This window comes from Calliopsis andreniformis, chromosome 5 (assembly GCF_051401765.1).
Source record: "Calliopsis andreniformis isolate RMS-2024a chromosome 5, iyCalAndr_principal, whole genome shotgun sequence".
Taxonomy (NCBI): domain Eukaryota; kingdom Metazoa; phylum Arthropoda; class Insecta; order Hymenoptera; family Andrenidae; genus Calliopsis; species Calliopsis andreniformis.
The window spans coordinates 12,984,602-13,010,891 of NC_135066.1; the positions used below are offsets into that span (position 1 = coordinate 12,984,602).

At 34.1% G+C, this 26,290-nt stretch overlaps 4 protein-coding genes across 5 annotated transcripts; 2 read left to right on the forward strand and 2 right to left on the reverse strand.

Annotated features, from left to right (window-relative positions):
* Window positions 1-287: 287 nt before the first annotated feature.
* On the reverse strand, window positions 288-10,965 carry Phrf1 (PHD and ring finger domains 1). The gene is made up of 15 exons (XM_076378745.1): window positions 10,824-10,965; window positions 9,851-10,008; window positions 9,671-9,745; window positions 9,460-9,529; window positions 8,974-9,314; window positions 8,669-8,902; window positions 8,357-8,514; window positions 7,625-8,189; window positions 7,261-7,502; window positions 6,391-7,041; window positions 5,324-6,302; window positions 1,430-5,233; window positions 1,058-1,186; window positions 775-905; window positions 288-429 (listed from the first exon to the last, which is right to left on the reverse strand). The coding sequence occupies exons 2-15, from the start codon at window positions 9,965-9,967 to the stop codon at window positions 411-413; spliced, it is 7,515 nt and encodes a 2,504-aa protein (XP_076234860.1). The 5' UTR covers window positions 9,968-10,008; window positions 10,824-10,965; the 3' UTR covers window positions 288-410.
* Window positions 10,966-11,540: 575 nt separating this feature from the next.
* On the forward strand, window positions 11,541-13,147 carry Rps13 (ribosomal protein S13). Its single transcript, XM_076378752.1, has 3 exons — window positions 11,541-11,663; window positions 12,256-12,383; window positions 12,801-13,147. Exons 1-3 carry the CDS (start codon window positions 11,641-11,643, stop codon window positions 13,103-13,105), a joined length of 456 nt encoding a protein of 151 aa, XP_076234867.1. The 5' UTR covers window positions 11,541-11,640; the 3' UTR covers window positions 13,106-13,147.
* Window positions 13,148-13,690: 543 nt separating this feature from the next.
* Window positions 13,691-23,324, forward strand: Exp (expansion). Its single transcript, XM_076378574.1, has 9 exons — window positions 13,691-13,983; window positions 19,272-19,404; window positions 19,851-20,008; window positions 20,555-20,786; window positions 20,876-21,074; window positions 21,607-21,845; window positions 21,955-22,045; window positions 22,351-22,569; window positions 22,725-23,324. Exons 2-9 carry the CDS (start codon window positions 19,294-19,296, stop codon window positions 22,838-22,840), a joined length of 1,365 nt encoding a protein of 454 aa, XP_076234689.1. The 5' UTR covers window positions 13,691-13,983; window positions 19,272-19,293; the 3' UTR covers window positions 22,841-23,324.
* Window positions 23,325-23,357: 33 nt separating this feature from the next.
* Window positions 23,358-26,081, reverse strand: LOC143179373 (protein SAAL1). Of its 2 annotated transcripts, XM_076378576.1 has the most exons (7): window positions 25,954-26,081; window positions 25,658-25,827; window positions 25,175-25,330; window positions 24,458-24,719; window positions 24,262-24,372; window positions 23,833-24,189; window positions 23,358-23,762 (listed from the first exon to the last, which is right to left on the reverse strand). In XM_076378576.1, exons 2-7 carry the CDS (start codon window positions 25,820-25,822, stop codon window positions 23,539-23,541), a joined length of 1,275 nt encoding a protein of 424 aa, XP_076234691.1. In that variant the 5' UTR covers window positions 25,823-25,827; window positions 25,954-26,081; the 3' UTR covers window positions 23,358-23,538. The 2 variants fall into 2 exon arrangements, with proteins under 2 accessions (XP_076234691.1, XP_076234690.1); XM_076378575.1 differs by having other exon boundaries at window positions 23,359-23,762; window positions 25,658-26,007.
* Between the last annotated feature and the right edge of the window lie 209 nt (window positions 26,082-26,290).

Consider the following 26,290-nt stretch of genomic DNA (forward strand, 5'->3'; position numbering starts at 1 on the left):
TAGAAATATAACATCAATAAGTCTATAAACATACAAATTTAATTCCTCTAGAATTGAGAGAAAAGCAAGAATAGAAAGTTATGTAAGCGATGGATTTTCCGTAGAGACAAATGAGTTCCCTGACGAGATAAAGGGTACCGTTTATATAAATAATAAATGGTAATCTTAGAAGTTAATCGATCAATCAATCAATCAATCAATCAATCAATCAAGCAAGCAAGCAACCAATCGACGAATCAATCAATCGACCAATCAATGAATTAATTACGTATTTACAGAGAATACAAGATACATCGCATCACTGAGGAGGAGACTAGCTGTCTCGAAGCTCACTCACCGCTCATCGAGCACGACGATCGTCTGAACTACGAAATTGAAGGGAATTGAACAGACACCTAGCTGACTCATGATCAACTCCATAAAATTTTCCTAAAACAAATAATAGAAACATCTTTATTAATATTTCTTATAATTCGTTTGGTTTTCATTATACTATAATATAATTCGGAAAAACAAAATGAAAAATAAAGAATATTTCGTATAATATTAGAGTTTCCATTTCTTAAACATGTGTATCAAATTTTTTTATGCAACGATATACAGAGTATCACAGTTTTTTTGTTGAAACTTTGCAACTTATTCTGTAGGTAAAAATAAAATCAAGCCTGTATATAATTAATGTTCATGGTTGAATATTTGATTTTTGACATTATATAATGTTTGAAAAATTGATCTACTTACTATTCTACCATTTTGAGAATTAGATCTACTTACGCAGGTTTAGAGGCCTTCGCAGAGGAACTGTCAGTAGTTTTCTTCTTACTACTTCTGCATTTCTTGACGTAAGCTTCTATTAAGTGGGCGATCTTTTTTGGATTGATCTCTCCCGTTTTATTGTGACATATCTAATAACACAAAAAGATGAAGTTAAGTACCGCTAGTAAGACTGTATGATGTTTGAAAATAGCAAGCTTTAAGACAACATAGATGACCATAAAATGGTCTTTATATTGTGGTAGTACTGTAAAGTTTAATTAACTTGTTTCTACTTTCATACCTTGGGTACTGCTTTCCGCATGATGTCCTTATACTCTTCCTTTGTAACATGTTTCTTCGTATAATGCGGCTTCAATACTAATTTCACTTCTTCCACCACTCGTTCTTGGCGATTTAATTTCTTTAGGAACTAAGAAACAATAAAGAAACAATACATTAATCAATTATAAAATAACACAAAATATATAAAACCCATAAATTCTAAAATGATTTTTTGATGAGCTCTAGTAGCAGAATAAATTAAAAAAATTGAATCTTAATATCTTAAAATATGACAAAAAGAAAAAGTAAAAATAGAAATCGATATTTTACATGAAATTTTAAAAGTTCAAGATTTTTATACAATTGTAACAATTTTGTACAAAAACCAAACCTTATCCTTGACTTGCATCTCGACAGCTGAACTTGGAAGATCATCTAATATTTGAAGCTGGTTCTCGTCCATTCTTACACCAACTTTCGGGTTTGTCGGCTTTTTCTTTTTGTCCTTTTCGGGTTTCTTGCTCCTAGATGGTTTACTGGCAGTCTTGGTGATTGGTAAGGCATTAAAGAGAGCATCAAAAGCATCTTTCTTCTCTGCACTCTTCGCTGTTTTTGATGGGTTACTATTTTTCGTAGGCTGTGATCCAACAGTTCCTCCACCGCCTCCTGCTCCAGGTCCAGGCGAATTATTATAATTTGTGGGACTTGGTGGATCAAAGATTCCATCACTGAGCGTTGATCCAGGCGAGTATGGTGAAGACATATCCACATTGTCTGTCGTCTCGGTACCAGCATCATTTCCGTTTTGCCCATTACTCTTTGTTTGTCCAGGTTTCGAACCCCTTGAAGGTTTTCCTGAATTCGTGAAGACCGTGGGTGCTTGAGAACGATCGTTCGACCGTTGTTTCTGTTGATTGCTTGGGGAAATTCGATTTGCCTGTAATAAGTTGCGCTGACTACTGTTCGAGTTTGCTGCAGTGAATACTCCACTTCTTTGCACAGCTGCGGTTACAGTAGCAAGTACAGGATTCATCGCTGCAAAATTAGCCTGATTCTGTATATTTTGCTGACTTTGCTGCACGTCTAAGTTTCCAGTCGAAACTGAAGTGTCCTTGTTGCTTTCGTTTTCGTTAACATCATCCCTTTGCGGAGATGGCCTCTTGAGCGTAACCATAGAGATTATCTTGGGCTTTTCCAGCTGTTTCTCTTGGCTCTGTCTCTCTTGGTTTTGTATATTTTCTTCTTCGAGAATGTTTCCATCCGCAGAATCAAGTTTCCTTGGGGACCGTCTTCTTTCGTCACTGGAATTCGCTTCTTGGCTAGCGTCGGGTGTCGGTGATCTGGATTTTGTTGGATCAAATGGGTCATAAGCATCTGGACTAGTTGGTGGAGAAGTGGGCGGTTCTGGAGGAGTGTTTGGTCCAATTTTTAATCGTAATTCTAATTCCTCTTGAGCCCTCATTTCCAATTCTTCCTCAACCCTTTCATCCATTTCTTCCTCCTCTTCTTCTTCATCTAGAAGTGGATTCAACATAGATGGACGTAAATTGCTTGTCTGCTTGTTTATTGAAAACTTGATTTGTGGTTCTGGAGGAGTCTTTGGACCCTGGGAAACAAACTGTTCTCGTTGTGGAGAATTCTGTGATGGCGGACATTGGTCTGGTGTAATTTGTTGAACTTGCTTGTCATCGTCATCGCTAAGAACTATTACATCTCTCGGAGAGGGGGTCTGTTCCCTAAACGGAGACTGATCTAAATCAATCACGGCTACTGGTTTCTTCGTAGCTGCTATTTCAGCCGCTTTTGACTTTTTCTTTTTATCCTTTTTAGGCTTTGGAGACTTGGACCGTTTGTCCTTTGATTTTTCTTTTTTGGATCGTTTTGGAGGTTCAGGAAGAGGCTCCCTACGACGTCGCTTCAAAGGAGGAATTAAAGGTATTGTTTCTGGAAGTTCAGGAACTCCTGTCTGAACATTCTCATTATCTTTGTTGAAACATACACTGACCAAAATATTATCTCCACTTGCAAAAACTTCTTTCGAGGGTGGAGGAGTCCTATTTCTCTTTCCCTTCCGTTTCTTCTCATCTTTTGTTTTTTTACTTTCTTTCCTACGTTCTTTCTTTTTCTTCTTAATTGCCTCTTTATTCGTTAAAATTACAGTTAGATTTTTCGGTGGAACCGAAACGTTATCCAGCACTGGGGACCATTCCCTCGACGCAATTGGTTCCTGCTGTACATGTTGAGGAGTCTTTGATCTAGATCTTGACCAAGATGGTGTCCACTGAGCGCTCCAGGAGTCCCTTTCATCTCTATCTCTAGCAAAGTCTGGTTCCACAATTTTATCAACTTGTTCCCAGTTTCTAGAACAAGACCTTCCTTTTGATCTTGATCTACTTTGAACTTTCCTCTTAGAATGCTTCCTTTCTCTAGATTTCGACGATTTTCTAGGTGATTTTGATCGCGATCTTTTTCGGTTTCTAGATCGACTTCGAGATTTGTATTTCTTTTTATCTTTACGCCTGTCGCGAGATCTAGACAAGGATCTTCTAGATCTTGATACAGATCGTCTCTGTCTGGATCTTGAAAGCGACCTTCGTGATCTCGAAACTGATCTTCTAGACCTTCTTCTTGACAGCGATCTTCTTTTTCGAGAGACAGATCTTGATCTCCTCCTAGAAAGTGATCGTTTTCTTGACGAGGATCTTCTTCGGGAAGTCGACCTTCTTTTCGGTGACTTGCGTCTTCCTCGAGAAAGAGACCTTCTTCTAGAAAGTGATTTCGAATAAGATCTGCGGTCTCTGGACCACGATCTTTGTATCCTAGTTCTGGATCTACTCCTGGATCGAAGTTTAGAATATGATCTAGATCGTTTCGAACTGCAACTTCTAGATCTACTTCTTTGCCTCGATTTCTCTCTAATATCTCTTCCATATTCATCTTTCCTTGGCCTTGAAGGTCTTTCTGCAACTATTTTCCTAACATCATATCTAGGCAACTCTTTCCGTTTTTCTTTCTTTTTTACTATTTCTTTCTTCTTCTTCGGTTTCTCCTTTTCCTTCGATTTCGATCTCTTTTCTTTATCTCTATAAGATCTTTCTTTTGTACTCTTTGAAAGCTTCTTCCATGCCACCTGATTCTCTGAGGCGATATTTTCCTTGTTCTTCTCAGTTTCCTTGCTTTTCTCCTTCTTTTCTTTTTTCTTACGCTTCTTTTCTTCTTCTTTCTCTTTTTCAGCTTTATCCCCGTCCTTTACAGTCTTTTCATCAATGATTTCTCCGTCTTCCATTTCCTTTTCCCTTCTCAAGCTCAATAAAGTTAATTCATCTTCGAAATTCATTGCTTCGTCCGTCTCTGAGATAGCTTCAGTGCCAAGGACATTATAATCCACTGGAGTTCTGCAACTATCTAAATCATCAGTTTTGTCTTTTGTCGGTGTAATTGGTTCCAAGCCACTTTCGATTGGTGGTAGTTGTTCGGAAGAAGATTTTGATTCTTTCAAAGGGAGTTCATCTTTACAAGGAGTGTAAGCTCCATCAGACTCCCAATTATTTCGATCACCAATTTCTTCAACTGAATCTTTTTTTTCAGGTGTTTCTTTTGCAATAGGAAATCTTTCCTTTTCATCTTCTTCATCTTCCTCTTCATCCTCTTCCTCATCTTCCTCATCTTCCTCTTCCTCTTCATCTTCGTCCTCCTCACCGATACGACGTTGTTCCTTGTCATCTTTTTCATCACTTTCTATACCATCAGAATCTTTTATTTTTATTTCACTACATCCTTCTTCAATTTTTAAAGTTTCTTTCGAACTTTCCTCCTCAATATCAGCTTTTGCAGTTTTAGGAAGCGAAGTGAAGGTTTCGCTGCCTTCTTCTGACATTGCTTCTGACGGACATTCATTGCTCAATTCATTGTCCAATTTTCTGGGTGACAATTCAGTTAATTCCACAGAAACGACAGTGTTAGAGTTTCCTTCGATTACGTCATCGTTTGCAGAAACTTCTGGGGATTCCTTTCCTTGTTCTTCTTCATTTATTTCTTTATCTTTAAAATCTTCGATATGTGTAGATGGTAAAGATTCTTCGAAGATTTCCTCGTGTTTCTCTTCTTCTGACTGAACTTCTTCTTCAAATTTGCTCTTAGCAATTTTCTTCCGTTCTTCTTCACGATCGATAGAAGTTTCCTCTTCTTTTGGTTCCTATAAAAATAAATATTAGTATTTTCTCTATGAATTTTCATAGCATTTTAATTAATAATTCATATATAACAAAAAACCTGTTCCACTCACCTCAGGTTCCTTCTTCTTCTCATCTTCGCTTTCCTTATCTTCCTCTTGCAGGCCTAGCAATCTGTTATTGATTTTCAATTTAGTTCCAATCTTGAAGGTGATCTTTCCTCTGCTATCATGAGAAATTTTCTTCGGTGGAATTTTACTTAAAGTTTGCCTTTCCTTCCTTAAAGCTTCCACATAGGGATCTGATGGTTCTGGAATATCAGCGAGATCACAAGCTTGAACGTCGCCGACTATGACATCGTCATCGTCTGGGATCGAAGGTGGTAGAGGAGGTGGTTCAAGAGGACCAATTTGTTGTGACAATTGTTGTTCAGTATGCCTTGCGACATCCATCGTTTGAGAAGAATAAATAGAGAAATTCGGACAATCAGCTTGAGAATCCTCCTCATCTTCATCGTCATAGGGTAATAAACGCATCGATGTATCTGGCGGTGGCTCAGGTTGTGACACACTTTCCAAAGGCTTTTCTTCTTCCTTCTTTTCTGCCTCGACTTCCTCATTCTTTTTTGTCTCACTGTCACTATCACTATCCACGGAAAACGGATCATATTTATCATTCTTTGGAGTGTCATCCTTTTGACTATCATCGATGACTAGTTCTTGATCACTATCTTTATCACTCCTAGAATTTTCTTCGAAATCTAAAAGTCCAGACGGTGGTTCTGGTGGTGGCAGCAGCGCCATCGAACCATTCTGCTGATCCTGAAGTTCTCCTTCCGACTTTGTCTCAATATCGCAATAAATATCGCAATCCTCTTCTTGTCTAATCGCCGTGTTTTCAGTATCCTGTGGTTGTTGCTCTGCAGGTTGATTTCCTGAAGTATCTTCTGGTAAGTTTGCTGGCATACTATTCTGAGGTCGATCCACTGGAGCCTGTGGAGATCTAGGACGATTAAATCTCTCAGGAAATGAGTGTTGCTCGAAACCTTCGTTAAAATTAAATGGAGGTCTTCCTGGAGGCATGAAACGGAATCTGTAAATTTAATAAAATATAGTTGAAATCTTGATAAACATAACTGAAGAAGGAAACATTTAGTTTTATTTAGAATTACAGTCGATACCTTTCGTTTCTGAAATGTTGAGGATTTCGATTCCTAAATGGAGGGTTTCCACCGAACATTGGAGGACCACAATGTTCAAAGTTTGGGTTATAAAATGGAGGCGGGCCAAAATCTCTTCCAAAATTGCCTCCACCTCCCCCGTAACTATGTCTTCCGCTTCCAGGTAAAGAATCTCTTCCATAATTCTGACCTCCATGACTATGCCTTGTGTTATCTCTGTATCCACCCCGAAAATTGCCTCTGTTGCCTCCTCCACAAGGATTGTTATACATTGGAGCTTGTGTAATCGATTCTGGATTTACTCCAGACACTTCCAGTGGTGCATCTGTTCTAGAAGCTGTGTCTCCTTCAACAGATATTGTTTTTTCCGTCTTCAGCGGCTTCTTTTCTTCTATCGTTTCTTTTTTCAGATCGTTAGAATTTTCCTTTTTCTCAGCTATGAAGAGACCATCTGTTTTCAAGATCACGTTATTATTCTTCGTGTGCCAAATTTCTTGGTTACTCATTATACTGCTCAAGAGATCAGCTGTTTGAGGTTGTGGAGGATTGGCAATAGCTTTTACACGAAGGTGTCGGCGAGAAGAAAGTAGAGAACGTCTGTGAATGGTTATAGTAGGACCAATTGTTTCATGATACTCCTCCGTATCAGAGCTATAAAATATTAAATTTTAATTAATTTAAATAATTCGTCACTAAAATTTTCTTACATGTAAGGGGTATTTAGAAAGTTCCTTACTAGAGTCTTATCAGAGTTTAATCTAAACAATGTCATTATTTTTCCAGCTGAGGCATGATTATAAGTCTAAGTTGTAAGGAACTTTTTGAATACCCTTCATAAATATACAATTAAAAATAAAATATTGCATTTACCCTGGGGGACTATAGTCTAAATTAAGACCGTCTCCAAGGAGACTGAGTCTTGAGATTCCAGCATTATATCGGGCAGTGGTCAATGTAGATCTATCTGATAGAACTGTACGATTTCTAACGCTAGGTACTAAAACTGGAACACCTTTAACTGGCTTACAAATACCTAATGAAGATGCAAGCCTCTTTTTTGCGCTAGCTAAAACACTGGACACAGTTCTAGCTTGACGTCTAGTTTTTCTCCTCTAAAAAAAGAAAATATTTTACTTAATTTCAAAGTATTTGTCTTACAATTTCCTTATTTATGATACAATAAAAGAATATTTAAAATAAATCTAAAGAACGAAATTTTAAGTCATTAAAATACCTTTCTCCTCCTTTTAGTTCTTCTTCTTTTTGGTGCAATTGCAGCTACTTTCACGTATGTCACAATCTCTTCTTCCTCTCCATCTTCGTTACATTCCGTGATCCTAACTTCTCTTAATACCGTTCCCTTACTAGGCATTTTTTTAGATCTTCCAGATTTTCTTGAATTGCTTTTAGTCCCATTCTTTCTTGAATTATTTCCAGACCTTTTACTACCATTACTTTTCCTTACGGTACTTCCCCTTTTCCTAGAATTATCTTTGGATCTACTATTAGCAGAGCTCTTGGAATTATTATTATCCCTTGGTCTTCGTCTAGGTTTGGTAGAAGTACTCTCATCGGTGGAATCGCTCGAACTGCTTCTAGACCTTCGAGACCTTTGAAATTTTCTAGAATCTTTATCTGAACAATTTCTCTCTCCAGATCCCAAAGAATTAGAAGCATTGCTTGGGGAACGACTTCGGCTGTTGTCTCCAAAAGACTCCAAACCAGAAGAAGTAGAAGGTTGATTCGGATCGAATGTAAGTTGACGGGTTGATTGTGAATTGTCATAAACTCTATTTCTTCTGTGAACACAAATAATTTTGTATTGTACATTAAAGACATACAAAAGATGAAGTCGTATACAATAAAATTCGTTTTAAATATAAATATATTTTATTTATTCAGTCTTGAGTATTCTTTTCAATTTTCGCATTTAATTCACAAGCTATGTTCTCTACTTCATCTGTACCTGCGAATAGTTGCTCTAACACGTTCTGTATGTCTGGTACGAGGTACAATCCTTGGTTGAGAATCTTGAGGCAAACCACTGCGCGTTCGACCATAAGAAACTCCAAGTCGTCGAGCTTCTTCCATTAAATCTGGGACTTCATCTAAGTCGATTTCGACCTAATTGGAAAAACATGTCCTTTGTTATTTTTATATCAGTTGTATTATCTTTCTAAATTAAATCAATTTATTTCAAATGTACATGTTTCTAGAGCATCAACTTTAATTTTAAATTAAGAATGACAACAGCTTTAAGGAAGTATAGAAATCTTACAACTTCAGCATCATTTTGACTATTTTGTGAACACTCTGGACAAAACCATTCTTCCATGGGTACTTCGTTCATTGGAGGAGTTAAGCATTCTAGATGGTAACCACAATCGCAACCATCACAGAGAAGCATACGATCTTCTCTGTCACTTTGATGGCACACTTCGCAGAATGTAGGATCTTCCAGTGGTTCATCTTCCACAAGAGGAGTTACTTCTACTGGAACATGTCTTACAATCTGTGACAAAAATAAAATTAAATTTAATCTCATTGTTCATTGTTAGAAATTGGATATAAATTTTAATATACCTGGCCACCAAGCTCCTTCCTAACGTGGATTATCGTAAACGTTTGACGATCTACTGGACAAGTATTTATATTTTTACTCCATTCAATTAAACATTCTAAACAAAAGCAATGTTCACAGGAAGAGGGAGTGCCTAACTCCTGCCGTCTGAACGGAAGCAAACAAATAGGACACTTTTCTAATTGATCATCGCTATTATCTGTATCCGATGAATCTGAAACAATTTTTGGTGGATTCCTGACTCTTGATTTGCCAAGAACTTTTCGCTTTACGGGAGACTTCTTCTCTGATTCCGAAGAGCTACTCCAATCTGATTGCCATTCTGAACTTTGGCTACTCTCTCCTAAAAATATGTAAGAGATTTTAGTTGCTACTTAAACTTTTATTACTAGTTAGTTTCTGACTCTTTTAATAAAATTTCATAATCTACGTAATGTACGAAATTTCAACAATGTGTGGTTTAATTCTTAAATATTTTTAAAACTAACCAAACTGACTGTATCTATTGGAACCTGAACTACTGGCTTCACAACTTGTTTCATCCTCTGTAATGACTCTCTGGAATAAAAGATATAATATAATATATAGTATAGTAAGTTAAAGGTTTTACAAGATGATATATTTTTTACTTCATAAGCTCTATATGTTTTACTTTATATTATTTATTACAAAATTACAAAAATATTAAACATGACTTACATGCTTTTGCCGTCTAACAATAGGTCTCTGAACATCGCTATCCTCGTCACTAGATTCACCTTCGCTAATAACTCTCTGTAAACGAAATGTTAGAATTCATAGTTTCCAAAATAAATAAAAATTATTTGGACAAAAGTTTTGAAGCTAATCGTTTCATAAATATATGACTCTTGAACATACATAAGTCTTTTTCCTTCTACGAGAGTGCACAATAGACTCATCACTATCTTCTGTATCAGGTATGACAAATTTTTTCCGCTTGCCGGATTGGGGAATCTGATCGTTGTCACTAGACATTTTAATTTTTCTGTAAAATCATACCCGCCTTGTCACATGTCCTGTTTGTAAACAGAAAAAAAATAATTAATAAACAGCATTAGGTAATATTTTGATTAATAATGGAATCCCATATTATATTATTCTTAAAAATTCACTATTTGCTACTTTATATATTTCTCAGCTCCGATTTATGAAAAATCTATTAAAAAAGAACTAATGTACAATAAAATTGAAAGTAAGTTATAAAAATAATCTGAACGCTAGAAGTTATATTCATATGTCAATTAGAATATACAAACTTCTAGAAATATATTAGTAATATAAATACTTCAATATTTGCTAAACACAAGCTTAATGAAAACTCAAATCAATATAATAACAGTATTATAATCAAGAAAATTAAGGAAAAATATATCCAATCTTTTAACAAACCTAAACGAACCCTAAAGTCAACATTACAATTAGAACATATTAAACTTATAAAATTTTGTTATTATTAAGTCATATCAATTTCACTATCCTTTAAAATATATTAAAAATCACTAATCTGATTCACAATTTGGATGATACGACTTTTAGGACCCTTCAAAAACTCGATTCAATTACATACTCCAAACTCATTGAAATACTTTGTGAGTCACTGTATATAACCACATTAACACATCACTAACTTTCTTTTCTCACAAAAATCTCTCAGAATCGAAAATTTTAGTTTCTGGTGAAACCAGAAAATATTTCGTCCAAATAATTGTTCTTCCGAAATCGTCCAAAAATCTCTTACAATAACAATACAACGTCTCCGACGAAAACGCACGGAGAGAAAAGGACAAGGCTCGAGCAGTGTCGAGGATGAACCTAGAAAACGTCAATTTACCTTCGAAATTTCGAAGAGTCCGACTTATCACTGTATTAAGGAACCCTGATATCGATCGTACATCATCAATGATTTAGTTACTGACTGATTCGATGTTGACTTCGATGAGGATTCACAAATGTTGACAGAGGGTACGCTTAGAATTGAGAAACTGCCGACATTTTGGCTGCCGACGCCGTTCGCGACGTTGCGCTATTTTCTCGTTGTCTGACTGATTGTCCGAAAATCTCTAATTATTGCGACTACTTACCCAAAATAAATAGTAATTTGCGCTACGGAAAATTTGTATCCATACAATATTGCACACGAAAATTTTATAAAGTTTGTGAGACACAAGCTTCGTAGACAGTCGCTTGAATACTGCGTAAAACATCCGCCGGAAATGTCGAACGAGCAATAAGTTTGACTCAAGTTTTATGAGTTTATTGCGAGAATAAAGCTCAACTTCGATGATATTTTTATGAATAATTACTATTGTTTTAACTTTGGCGACTAAACTATTTATTTTTTGTTCCGCGATACTTTTATGCTCGTTTAATGTTTGATATTCTATTTGTAATACGATATTCTATGTTGAAAGGTTAATGAATTATGCGAGGATGAATAATGTAATTTCAATTTACAATCTGTTTAATATTCTTCTTTTAGTCTAAAGAAGAACTGACTTTTGAATGTGGAAGTAGTATTTTTGTCACGAATGGTTGCTATTTGTTCGCAATAGTAATTTTCCCGGGTAATTTTTGAATGGGTGATTCCACTACTTGTTAACTAAACTGAGAGAGCGCTGCTGTCTCTTGTCGAAGAAAAGTACGCAAAGATGGGTCGTATGCACGCTCCAGGGTAAAGTAAATTAAATTTTAATATAATTTGTCTTTGTAAATCTTTTTGAAAGCCTTTTGTTATTGCGGTTTGTAATTTTTTTTATTATTTTAATATAAATTTGTATTTACTTTGCATGAAAAGTTGATGAAGTCATGTACTGTCGTTGACCATGTGTTTCTTACTTAAACTGACTGAAATTTAATGGTATATATTAGTTTTGATTCACCAGGACAGATTTTAAACTCAATTTTAGGCATGAGAGATATTAGAAATTAAAGAACTTTATGTTTTCTAGAAACTTGATGTGATTTTTAAGTTTTGTTGTACATAACCTCAATATGTTTCATTATAATTGCATATACTAATCATAGATACAGATTTTTATGCATATGCATGTTTTTATTAAATACAGCTAAAGAAATAGAACCTAAATGACAAAATTTATTTTATTCTTCAAATGTTATAATTTGTACTTTACTTTTTGTTGTTTTGTGTTTTTATAAATTGCCATAAATGCATAAAAATCATGTTATAATGTTACCAAATATATTGAAATTATTTACAGGCTGGATGCACTACTTAATAATAATAGAAGTTTTTGATGTTATAGAAAGGGTATATCCCAGTCAGCATTGCCATATAGGCGCAGTGTTCCAACATGGCTGAAGTTGACACCAGAGGACTGTAAAGAATTGATTTATAAACTAGCGAAGAAGGGACATACTCCATCTCAAATTGGTAAATTTCATTTATTATTTGGTATATCAAATATTTTTGTTCTGCTGTGCAAACTAATTAAGATTCAATGCATTATCATTGTCTCTTAGCATTATAGTTTGCAATAGCAAAGCATGGTGATGTTTGAGATGAGTATGATATTAATATCATTCTACAATAGGAATTCACCAACATTTAAAAGCTTTGTTTATATTGAGTAGATTGCAGATCTTTATGTAAATATAAAAAGTTGCAGAATGCATATAGTGTACAAAAATATACAAAACATAAAAAAGGAAATACACATTATAGTATTTGAAGAACGAAATAAAACTTCAACTATATTCATAAAAATATGTATTTGTATAGAAATCTGCAGTCTAACAGTCAGTTAAGAAATGTATTAAACTATACTAATCGATATGAAAACACTTTCAGGTGTGATTCTCAGAGATTCTCATGGAGTAGCACAAGTACGTTTCCGTACCGGAAATAAGATTTTGAGAATCGTCAAAAGTATGGGTCTTGCACCAGATCTACCAGAGGATCTCTACTATTTGATCAAAAAGGCAGTAGCCATTAGGAAACACTTGGAAAGAAACCGCAAAGACAAAGACAGCAAATTCAGATTAATTCTTGTAGAGTCCAGAATTCACCGGCTTGCCCGATATTACAAAACAAAGGGAACCCTTCCAGCTAATTGGAAATACGAGAGTTCCACCGCCAGTGCTCTCGTCGCTTAATTATTTTCTTGTATTTCTCAACAAAATAAAAATTTAAACGTCGATGATTTGTGTTCTATTAATCGTAGAATTTAATATTCAAAATCCCTTCTTTATAAGCTCGTTGCTATAGTGTAAGTCACTGTAAGTTAGTATTTAAAAAAAGTTTGTAAAGTCTTTTATCTTACATATTTATTTCAAATTACACGGTAAATTTGTGAGTAAAGGATACACGGAGATAAGAAAAGCATGAATTCAGACCGATACTGCTTATAGTAAAGAAGAAGCGTTTCCCGTATCTTCAGTTTATAAGAAATCTGCCAAAAATCAAAATTAATTATATCAAAAAATCTTATACTATTTTATCCTATTTCCATTCTAACTTTATCCCATAAAAATTGCAAATGAGTAAACACGAGGAGTTAACGAATAAGGAGTGACATTTTGTTCGCCTACATCGTGTCTTAAATCCATCACTTCCACTGTCCCAATTCTGACGTCAGGCCTAAAGCAGAGTTAAAGTGGGGTCCACGAGGATTAAGTCACCGCGCATGCGCGGCCTTCGTCCTCGACTTCTTTCGAGGACGGCGCATGCGTTCACCAAGATGGCGGCTAGATTCTCACTCTTCAGTGGGCAAGGCTCTTTTAAAGCTGCGCCATATTAAAAAACTCCGAAATATCTCGTCGGTTTAGTGGTCGTTCGGAAGATTCCCAACACCATCGAAACAGTTTTTATTAGTTTCGTTTGTTCATATAGTTCGGGTGAAATTGACAGACTACGCGCGTGAATTCAACGATTTCAGGAAGTGAATTATGGGTAACGGAGACGACGCGAGTGCCTTTGACGTTTGTGAACCATATTGAAAGGCATTGGGAGAAGTTTCGTTTGCCAAAGAAAGGTATGCCGATTAAAAAATGCGGAAAGATGTATTTTCATCGTGTCTTTTGGGAAAGCTTTTAGCATAGTAACCGCTAATAAATGAAACGTCGAGATCCATTGTCGTGCACTATCGTCTTGGTGATTTGAATGCTGGTCGCGCAAATGGTATCTTGTTTTACAGTGGAGAACTATAAAAATTGAAATCGCAAGTGAAACCTTTTGTTTGGTTAAAGTATCTTCAAATTGGAAACCATTTCTAATGAGATAGAATTGTGAAAATTTGAATTTAAGAAATATTCGGGGATTTAAAAACAGTTTAGACATACACGAAATCATATAACATATGGGATTAGTTGGTTGGCATATGCGGATGTTTTTGCCAATTCAAACGTTCGACCAAAAAAGATGCATCGTTTCTTTGTATTTTTTAAAGAATTAATTAATCAGAATTCATTATAAATTTGCTTGACTAGTTTTTTCGTCGATGTTGCATCAGTGGTTGCCAGTCATTTAAGAAATGTCAAACGTCTAAAAAAAGTAGTAAATTCAGAAAAATGCATACGTTAATGTAATTTCTAGATTGTGGAATAAAAGCAATATTTTGTATGATATTATTTATAAATATTCTTCGTCACTTGCGGCGATTTTAGATCATTCGGCCATTAATGAAAGTGAAAGTGCGCTTGTATCGAAGGGATATTTTCATAATAATCATACTAATATTACTAGCAGTGGTACTGATAACAACAACTAAGTTGTAAAATAACAGCATGCTACATAATCCAATGTTTATGTCTCGATACTAAAATTTAATTAAGATATTATTTAAATACATGTTTAGTGATCATATGCAACATTATGTTAATGGTAATTGTATCATTAAATTTCTTGCAAAATAATAATTTTAGTTATTATTTTTATTATTGTCAAAATGTAGATTTATGTTTGAAAAGATTGTGGTCTTAGCCTTGAATCGTTTGTAATTTCAAAGTCAAGGTAATTCTTTCCCAATATCTACATTTTTATGATTTTTAATTATTATCAATTGTAAATTATATTTGTAAATGACTGAAGTACTTAAAAAATTGATGATCAAATGAAATCAGACTTAAAATTGAATATTTTTTTAGTTATGCTCCTATAATACTACTTGCGCTAAATATATTGCTATAAATAATAAAATATTCTTTTATTTATAAATAAATAAAAATATTCTTAAAAACGCATGATTTTTGTAATTTCATGAATATTTGGTTCAATACTCAGATGAAATCTACAGCATACACATCGTCAACGATTGGAGACATCAACGTCGTCAACCTGCACAAGCGATGTTGCGACATTGTATTTATACAATATCAAACATACAAACGTCTTCGACTTTCTCAAACAATCTACTCAGATCTATTTCACACATTCCAAGCTTTCAATTCAATAAAACTCTCTACTTTATTTAATAAAATTGAAATTCGAAGTACAAATTTTCAAGCTCGAATTGTTCACAATTTATTCCTCCCCAAATTCGTCGAATATTCGAATTCCATTGTCTCGTTCGTTATTCCTCAATTTCTTTGCCCAGTGGAACTGAAATAATCAAATATACAGTTGGTTTCGTCGAGTCTCGCTCGACTCGAGTTTCGAAGTAATCGAATATTTCGACTTCTTGGACATCCTCGATACGCGTGTGAGTGCGTGTTCGACACGCGAGACGCACGTGTATGAACTCGAAGGGACACGCATTCGTATTCGATTCATGCGCGCTTCACGGCACGGGCATTCGTATCTCCGAGCAGCGCGGAAAAACCAACACCGGTCGACACATTCTAAAAATGCTCGAAATCTCTCGCGAGTCGACACGCAAGCACCAAAAGACGTCACGGCTGCATACTCGCCCGTCTATGTACTCGCCAGCAATGCCACGGGAATTTATAAGTACCTCCAACGCGAATTTATTTGTCGTGTTCTACATCACATGTCCCACTATGCGGGTATCTTAAGAATTTTATTGGCGGAAGTAGTATGAACAGACTATGCCGAAACGATTTCTTTTCAGTCGTTAAAGTAACTCCAATGCTTTGCTTGCTTAATGCGACCAAAGTGTTTCAAAGAGCTCTATATAATAAATGAAAGAAATTATGATACCTTGAATTTATTTAAGTAATAAGAAGAACTTTATAATTTTGATTTGGGTATGGAGGATGGCTTTTAGCAAAATTTTTGCATTCCAAATTTAGTAATTCATTTCAAATACTCAATTGAAGCGTTCTTGTGGAAGGTAGCGTAACTGCCAAAATTGAAAAATTCTGTTTCTTCAATTTTAGCACTTAAGGTAGTTTCTATGAGAAGGCTTCAATAATTATTGTTAATAGTTTTTAGAAACTAGCTTTGAAATTATATGGCCTTAATAGATCAAACTTTGTCAGTATATTCTATAAGGAAGTCTGACTATTCTATAATCTATAGTATATTATATCCTTCTTATAATTTGTTTTATAAATCTATTTATTCCATTTCTATCCACACAATGTATCAATGAAGTTCGATTGTTCAATTTTGGAACACCTTGTACATTTAGTAGAGTTAATTATCTATGATGAATGACAGTGCTAAAAGAAGTTTAAAGATTCGGTAGTTCCAAGAAAAACTCTCAAATCTGCCCAAGGCGGGCGCAATGGAAAAAGGGATTCGATTCCGCATAGAATTTCCCTGAAACTCCTGGCTTTCACTTCTCTCCGAAGAATGCGAAGGCTGAGCGCCAGCAGACCCGTACCAACTGCCCCCTTCACCAGCCGCAAGACGTTTAGAAAATTTTTAACAACGGACCCGTTCGCGCTGCCAGTCTGTCCCCCACCTTGAGATATTCCAAGGGAACCAGAGACACTCTTCCAGACGACAACTCATGAATTCCAAGTATTCGTTCCCACAATTTTCGCTAGGAAATGTTTCAAGAATATTTTTTAATATTGTTTCAAACGATCTTTCTTCTTCTAATTCTATTTTTTTTGTGTCTTTGAATTACCTTTTCCTGCTTCCTGTGGAGTTTATTTTTAATACTTCAGAAAATTTTCCTCGATGTCGCTGGAAACGATTTCTCAAATTTATTTGTATATTTCTGCTAAATCTTTTATTAGATTTTTGGCTGCAATTTTATTTGAATTTTTCATCTGTTGATTTTTAGTTTTCTGAAAGTATGATTTGGAGGGTTCACGAGAAAAAGGTGGAATGTCAAGTTTTAGCATTTTTCAGAAAACAATATAACAATGTAAGTAGTGTCATAACTTGATATTCCCTTATATATCAGAATAAAAAATTTTAATTCGCAATGCAAAACAGCAAGTGATAAAGGTCACACAATGAAATATGCAGGGTGTCCCAGAATTGGTAGTTCAAGCGGAAAGCCAGTGATTCTGTATGAAAAAATAAGTCGAAAATATATAATAAATTTTATTGATATCGTGCTGCGTTTTAGAGAAAATTGAGTTCGAATTATGGTCGGGTGCAAGCGTACGAAAGTACAGTTTTGGGTGCTTGAAGAGTACACGGGGTAAGGGGAACACAGTCTGACCAGTGACCACTGACTGTCTCTACGGTACGCTAGAAGCATTCCTCTTTCTCCGTTTACCCCTCAAACACCTAAACCCGTAGTTCAGTACACTTGAACTTCTTTAAAATTCAAAGTCAATTTTCTCGAAAACGAAGCATAATATCAAACATTTTTATTCCACATTTTCGTTTTATTTTTCATGTAGAATCACCCCCTTTCTGCTTGTATCACCAGTTCTCAGACACTCTGTATAAAAAAACTTAACATTTTTTGTTGAAATTGATTGAAATTCGTTAAAATTAATATTCCCCATTTTTCCGTGGATTCTTCAGTTAATATCAGGATCAGGAATTAATTTAAGTGATTTAACTAAGTAATATTTTTTATAATATTTTGATATTTTCAAATTTCTGAACTCACCTGAACGTAGATTTAATTTTAAAAACTTCAAGAAAGGATTCCTTGCGGAATTTCTTGTTTCGTTAAAAAATTGTCATAAAAATTGCCACAAATTGAGGCAATGCGTTGTCATGCACGAGGAACCAGCTTCCTCTTTTCCTGGAATCGAGCTCTTCCTCAGGGGATTTTTTGAACCGCGAGAAGGTACTTCCACACAGTATTCCTCATCTTCCGTTATACTTTTTTCTTAGTCATATGTTTCTACGTGCTCCCAGACACACACGATGGATTCAGACCCGGAATTTAATAGCTCTTGTGTAATCGTTGTAACATCTTGCTTCCTCGAATTTAGATGAATCAGAACAACTCAAAAAAGATTCATCCAGTAGCGACGAATCATCTCTTCCGATAGCTCTCATTATCATAAATGCTTCTTTTATCTTAATTCCATTATAGCACACAAATTTGTATATATACCCACTTTTAGCTGTCTTATAGAAACCTAAATTTGTCTTAAATTTCTATTTTCGATCAGCAAAGCATATTTGAACGACTTCAATTGCGTTTACAAAATTGTTACGAAGTTTGAATCATTTAATCGGAATGTTATATTTTGCGAAAGGTTAAAATAAATCCTGAGTCACCGTCAGTCGTATCTTTTTTAAGGATATTTTGGATGAAACAGAAATTAATGTTCCCAATGGCATCTGCTTAATAATCGGTTGCGTAAAAATCTATAGCAATCACGTTTTATCGCGTCGCAGAAGTCGCCGCGCAGTGAAAGTATCCGGCAGTTTATGTTTACCGTAAAAAATCATATTATTACGTGATGACTAGCAACTTTCGATCGAAAAGACATAAATCTTCACCCGTGGCCTCATTGATCATCCATTACGTTTAAGCCAGTATTCGCAATTAAGTTGCCAGACGAACATTCTGTGCAAGGAGAAGTCGATCGAACCAGTTATTTTGATCAAAAGTTCGGGCAGAAAGTCATATATCTTCATCGTGACCTTATTAATAATTGATTATGAATATTTTTCAAGTAGTATTCGTAATTAGCATTCATTAAACAGTTGGTAAAAATGCGATCGCTGAAACCAGTCAGTTGAGTAGAAAAGAAGAAATAAAACACAAGGTCCTAAAAAAGAATAGAATAATATTTCTTGAATTAAAATATTATATTTATGAAATGTCTTTGTCGATCAGTTAAATTTAATAAGTATCTTGATTTATTTAATTATTGTTCGCTAACCAAAATTGTAACTTTATTGTAATCTGTTTTAGTTGCGATAAGTGATGTGTAATTTAAGTTTCAACTGAAGAGGTATTTAAGAAATAAGAAGATTACTTGCTTTGTTTAGATCGAGCGCCTTGAGGTGAACAATGGTATCGAGACGGAAAATTCTGTCTCGATCGCGGGACAACCTCGTCGAATCGCAGTACGAAGACCAGGATGAAGAAGACGTCTGGTATAATCTCGACAAATTATACAAGGTCGGCTGAAATAATTCAAATATTGATTAAAAACATTCATTATCGTATATGTATTTAAAAAATGACACAACTCAGAAAATGCAATTTTTAAGTTACAACTATAAATCAGTTTGGTAAATACAGTTTTATTCATTACAAAAATTTTGCTAAGTAAATATGGAAATTATAAAGTTTATTCAAATAAGTTTTCAAATATCAATGATAAATTATTTAAATAATGACAAGAAAATCATCTGTTGCAAGAAACATAATTGTTACTCAGATGAATTATTCAAGTAAAACAATATGATTTATTTAGTAAATAATTTTCTTCTAAGCTGATAAATAGTTTTCTGCACTTCCTGAAAAACACACTTTTTCGAATTGTGCCACTTTTGAATTACATTTGTGATATTTAATTTTCGATAATACAAGTCATTGGAATTAATCACTGGTTCCTTTGTCAGGATCACATCCAAGAAGTTTTGGACAAATGGAATCAGATAGATGACGAGATCTGGGCCAAGGTGATCGTTTTCGAGAGGAATCGGAGGGTGGCGAAAGCATACGCTAGGGCGCCTGTTCTCACGATCAATGGATCCAACGATGGATTCGATGGTTTCAGGTGAAACAAACGGAATGATTCATCGCGTTCAGCAAATGTCGATGAAAGTGAAACCGGCAATTATTTTCATCTCCTTGGGTCTCTTTATCGCGGAGAGAAGAATACTTGTAGACAACTAAAGATTCGTGGAAGTGTTCAGAGATTCATGAAGATCTCTCAAACTTTCAACAATGGATCGAAGTTTCTTCGCTTTCAAACTGTGCCATTCTAACGTCTTAGTTTGCCAAGGAATGAGAATATTCCTCGAGGAAAAGTCAAGAAAACTTTCAACAGCAGGAATCGTGTTAAAGTTTCTTCGTTCCTTCTCACTTTAAGACTCTCTCCAGAACGTATAATATCGAAAAACACTTGCAGTAAATGATTATTCAACGACGTCCTATTTACCAAATAAATGAAAAGGAAATAATTAAATGAGTATGCATGCATAATTATAAGTACACGAAAATTAGATTTACTGACTTTTTTAACGCGTACGAGACATTGATATTATCTCAAACGTTTTTATAAAGAATAAAAATTTAATTTCGCATTGTTTGAAATATATAGGATAGGACTGTGTGGCTTCGAGAACCCCATGAGAGATGTGAAGACAGAGGAGGCGAAAAAGCACATAAATCAAGGCGTGAAGATCAAGATGGACGAGCAAGGGAACATCCTCATAAAAAGGCTGTGTAAGAATAATGTTTACATAAAGCCAACCAGCCAAGAAGATAACGCAATTGGAGCAGAAATTGCACGGAACTCGCAAGGAGCGTTAGAACACGAGAAACCAGGGAAAGTAAGTGTACCATTGCTCTAATTCCTTTCTATCTCAGTAATTGCATCTTGTTTGAGTAACTCTTATTATTTGTTCGACATTACTTTTAGGTATTTGATATGAACAAATTCCAAACAAATCTTTCTCGGGAAACTCGAAGAGCCTATCCAGACAGAAGAAGACTGGAAATGCAGTGTTTGAGCGCTATCGTTTTTGTCAGAACCGAGGCGGATCTTCTCCAGTGCCCCGTTTGGGTACTTATTGTTAATGTCGTTGGTTTGGACATGTTGAAATCCAAACTACCACCAGGTACAGTTCTAAAATAACACTATAATTCTAAATTAAAAATATAATAATTGAGAGATGAGGGAAAAAAACACAGAATATCCATTTTTAGTGATTAACTTTGAATCAAACTTATTTCAATAAAATACAAGTAAATTAAAATTGATTTATTGATTAATATCGTGTTAAAACTTAATTTTCACAAAGAGCTGTCTTTTGACATTTCTTGTTTTTTACCCTTATCCTTTAGTTTTAAATTAAGTCTCATTATCAGATAAATAAAAAAGTTCTGTCACTCTCAAAGTTATACCAAGAATACTAGTATTTTTTGGATAAAATAATTTTGTTTCCCAATTCACATTAAACTAATCTTCCGTAACAAGATCTTTTACAAATTCCATACAACTCAGAGTTTTTATTTGTAATATTTATTATATAAGCAACATTTTAACTTCAAAAGCGACAGAACTTTTTTTTTTTACCTAAGATTTAAGGTACAATATTATAAGATTGTACTGGAAAGAATTTATCTATTTATCTATTATTAATAAACTAGTTTTAGCACTCCAAAGGCCGGTGGACATAAAGAACCGACCTAGGATACCGATTCCTGATGAGGATCCTTATAGCGTAGCAGGAGTTTCGTCTTCCATTGGGGTTTCTGAGCCCTTCCCACAGGATCGAGATTCCAGAGAACAAATCTACACTCAATCAACAAGCTGTAGACCAAGAAGAGCTGAGAGACCACCAAAACTGCCACCCAGAGAGAATCTTTATGGCCACGACATACCTAAAGTGCTTATATCATTTTATTACAGCTTCTCCTCTACATTAGATTCTTAAATAATATTTCTAGTTAAAAGAGATTGCAAACATAAATAATGTTCTTATTTTACAATTTTAGCCCGATTATGATGACATAGAAGATGACTATGGCAGGAAACCCGTCATAACAAATGAAGAGAAAAGAAGAGGCGATGACAAAAAGAAATACGGTAATTTATTAAAGTATTTGTAAGAAAAAGAGTACTATTCTTAACAAAAAATTTTCGATCGAATGTTAAAATATAAAGTTACTTAAAAATATTGTAGTTTTTAAATGTAAAACTCTATCATATGAATATAAAACGTACGGAAATATTAGATGGTATACTTGATACTATACCATTTGACGTTTCAAAAACTATAACATTCTTAAACAACTTCATATGGTTGTGTTTGGTTAAAACCTTTTTGCCAGAAATTGTATATTTGTATAGGTACCTTGGTTGATTAACTGAATGCGAGTTTTTCCTTGCAGACGATCCGTATTACTGTGGATTACGAGCTCGTGTTCCTAATTTCGTGAAGATGGCTAAGAATAGTAAGGTCTCGTCGAGAGGCTATGCAAGATCATCACAAGCATCTGCATATGCTGGTACAGGTTACGCCAGCAGCCAGTCTTCTCAAATTTACGGCCATTTACCTGGGAACCGACCCCCAATTATGTATCATGCGAGAAGCTTTGAGAGTGGACTTGGTACTTACTTTTGTTACAATTGAAATAAGACTGAAAGGCTTGATCGTTAGTCTGCGCCTAATTTATTTGAACAGTCGATGTTGCTGTATTAGTCTGACATTGCTTATTTAATATGGATGATAAATAATAATAAATTTCCTGCACTGTAATTACAGACTCGGATGGTAGAAACGAGTCACCGTATAATCACATATACGGAAGGTTTCCAGTACCAACTAGAGGTGTAATTCCTCCTCCGCCTAGGGCGATGTATATCGGCGAATGGGATTAAGGATAAAGAAAATTAACGAGAAGGAAGTTAGCTTATAAAAGAACGAACGGCAGGAAGCTCGAATGGCGAAAGAGGAGCTATGTCGCTAGATGATCATGTAACAGAAAAGAAGAAGATATAACAGAGTTTAAACGAAGAACAAATAGAAGTTGCTTCGTATTTTAGAAGGAAGGAGAGAAGACGGTGAAAGCGATAAACTGTGGAATGTATAAGAATTAAACTTAGAATGAAGTGAAGACTATGTGTAAGAAGGTAATAGTTAAGAAGCTGAATGAACTAAAACAAGAGAGAAGAAGAAATAGAATAAGGGAGAACTAATCTTCCGTTTGTACCTATAAACTGTATATTGTTAATGTACTACATAAAATACTCAAATTTTTATTGCAATAAAATTGTAGAACAATTTGCATTCTTATTTATGAACCTCTTGGGAAATGTAAGATGACCTAATTATGTGAAAAATATTTTAATATAAAAGAAGAATATAAAGATATACAGGACAGAGATATAAAAATTGTATAAAATGCTGCATGATTTGTAAGATACAGTAAGATTTGTACACAATTGATTAAAAAAGTATCTTTAATTATGTGAAAATAATTAAAGAATTCGATTTCTCCCTTGGTATTAGGCAATACCAAAATGTATTGTTCTCAATTAATTTAATAATTTTTAATTATTTTACTTGCAATTTCCTTCTATTCTTTAGATAATCCACTTACTACGCTATTAATCTTTTCTGCAGGAATTTTTGTTTTCAATAAATTCACTGCATGATCTATAACGTCCTTTTCATTTGTTTTTAAGATTTTTATAAGTTCATCTACTGTAGAAATTTTCGCTATTTCAGTCCAATATCCTTCAAGGTATTTTAATAATTCTTCCATTGTTTCTTCAGAATCTTCTTCTTCTTCTTTCATTGCTGAAAATAGTTATATACAATACCACTATTTGCATAAAAAGAAAACTTTTAAAAGATTTTATTTATTTACCTGTACTGATATTAAAAATAATGCTTAGAATGGTTGCATCTATGTCCATAGTAGAATCTGCTCTCAAAAATCCTTTCCATCGGAAATCAAGGATCATTTCTGCACATCTATGAACGCAAGATGCTTTAGTTTCGTCTAGAGGAAAAAGATCCCATGGCTCGATAAAATTCATTAAAATTCTTCGTAAAATTTCTACTGTTCGCGCAAGATTGTCGTCCTGTAAAATTTCTTGATGAATTTGATGCCCTTTTCGAAGAATAGAGAACAATTCGAACCAGTCTTCTAGGTATTTTAAAGTAGGAGCTGAGTAAGGAGCTTCATTTGGAGGAACAACTTCTTCAAACGATTCTAACATTCCTGTAAATTTAAGAATAGAGACATGTTAGATCTTTTAAAGCTCAATTCAATAATATTTAGTAATATTTGTACCTGGTAAAAAACTAGATGACTCAAAGAGTTCATCCAATAATGTTTTTCCAGAGGGAAGATCAATTTCTGCTGAAGAACGTAGGAAACTTGTTGTTGCGATTAGAAGATCCTCTGCAATAATATGTTCACTCTTTAGTAATAGTGCATATTAAATCAAATAAAATTTGTATTAGTAATGAACAAAATTAGTACTCACCATTTGTGGAACTTTTTAAAATAAAGGGGACTACTTCTCTTAAATAAGTGGAGTTCTTCAAATTAACTCTCCATTTCGATTCTGGATTATTTTGAATGCTCCATAGTGCAGAACGCAACAATCTAAGAATTTGTACTAAAGTAGCAGTGTCTTCAGAAGAAAGATGTCGAAGAATTGTCTCTAGAAGTTCCTTTTTTGTTCCCAGTAGTTCAAGCACTACTTGTTCACAAGTCATATTTCCAAGTATTCCCAAAATTATTTCCTATAAAATCATCATAAGTAGTAAGTAAAAAAATATATTGAAAAATTTATAGACATAATCAAATTATTTCAGTGAACTTAATGATAGATAATGATAAATTTTGAATCATTTTTCATACATAAATAATGTATTGTTACATACAGAAAATATTCATGGAAAAACAAATAAAAAATCTATAAAAAACTAAAGACAAAAAAGATACTAAATAATAAGTAACATATTAAGAGTAAATGATAAAATTTAATTGTAACTTCACTTAAATTTTGTTTATCTACATAATACTAACAATATATGAAGGATTGAATAAATAGAAGGATATTATAGAATTCAGAAATTAAGGAGAGTAAATTCTTCAAGTTCAAAAATCACAGACTTCAAAGAGTGTTTTGTGAACCTTTTATTACATAAATCAAATACAGATTAAAGAGATAAAACAGTTTTGAAAAGAACCGTACCGTTAATCTAGGTTCTTCAGAAGAATTCAAAGCGAATTCAGCAATTTTGAAAAAGTCATTATCCAGGAGAAATTGAACAATGTCTTTTTCTGTGGTCATGTCCCATAAAGTGCAGAGGTCATTTTCCAGTTTCTCATTCCAGCCGTCATCAGGAACCTTAAGAATACTCAATTTATTCGTATTAATTTGCATTAAAGTATACATTACTTAAAATACATGAATAATATAAAATAATGCTTTTTTATTCTTATGTAGCATACACATAAACAATATACTTATAAGCATTATGTGAGCATGAAAATGTAAATTAATAAAACATTACTATCTATGGTACACGGTCCAAATAACAAACTTTTCAAACTAAAAAATAACAAGCTGCTAAAAGATAAATTTATATTGAAATGTCATTAAAGAACATCGAAATTTAGCGTAAATCCATTAGAAAGAGTTTAATTCAAACCTAACAAAGGTCATAAGCATTACCTTTGATATTGAAAGCAAAGTGCTGATTATCCATTTGCTGCTGTATATTGTATTTCCCACAGTGTCTCCTTTCAACTTTTCAATTTCACTGCCTGCAATATCCTGAGCTTCCAATGCAACATTTGTTTCAACTTTCTCATTTTCGGTCTCCCGAACTTCGCTCATTTCTCCTACTCACGGGAATACAACTCGTTTTAAAATCTACTTTTTATAAATGATTGCTTATTTTTTGGACTACTCTGTATCAATAAGTAATGACTTGATTTGAACTTTATGTGAACTTATATGAGCAATACCTTTCAACCAACTAACTATTCACTTTTCGGTTCGTACTTGGCACAGCTGATCAGTATAAATGAAGATAACCTAACCTTTTTTAAAGCTTAACGAAACCTTAATAACATGATAAAACATACGACCGTTTTAGAAATATTTTTAATCCTAAATCAGCTATGTTCGAATAGAATTATATGTTCCGATTTATTTTGGATTCTGTAATTTTTATTTTGTAAATTCAAAATTATATCGATAATTAACTCGAGATAAAGTTCGATATCTATCGACTGTTCAAAGAAGAATTTTTCGATTTCAGTTCGATATGAATTCAATTTGAATCGAAAATTTAAAAATTTA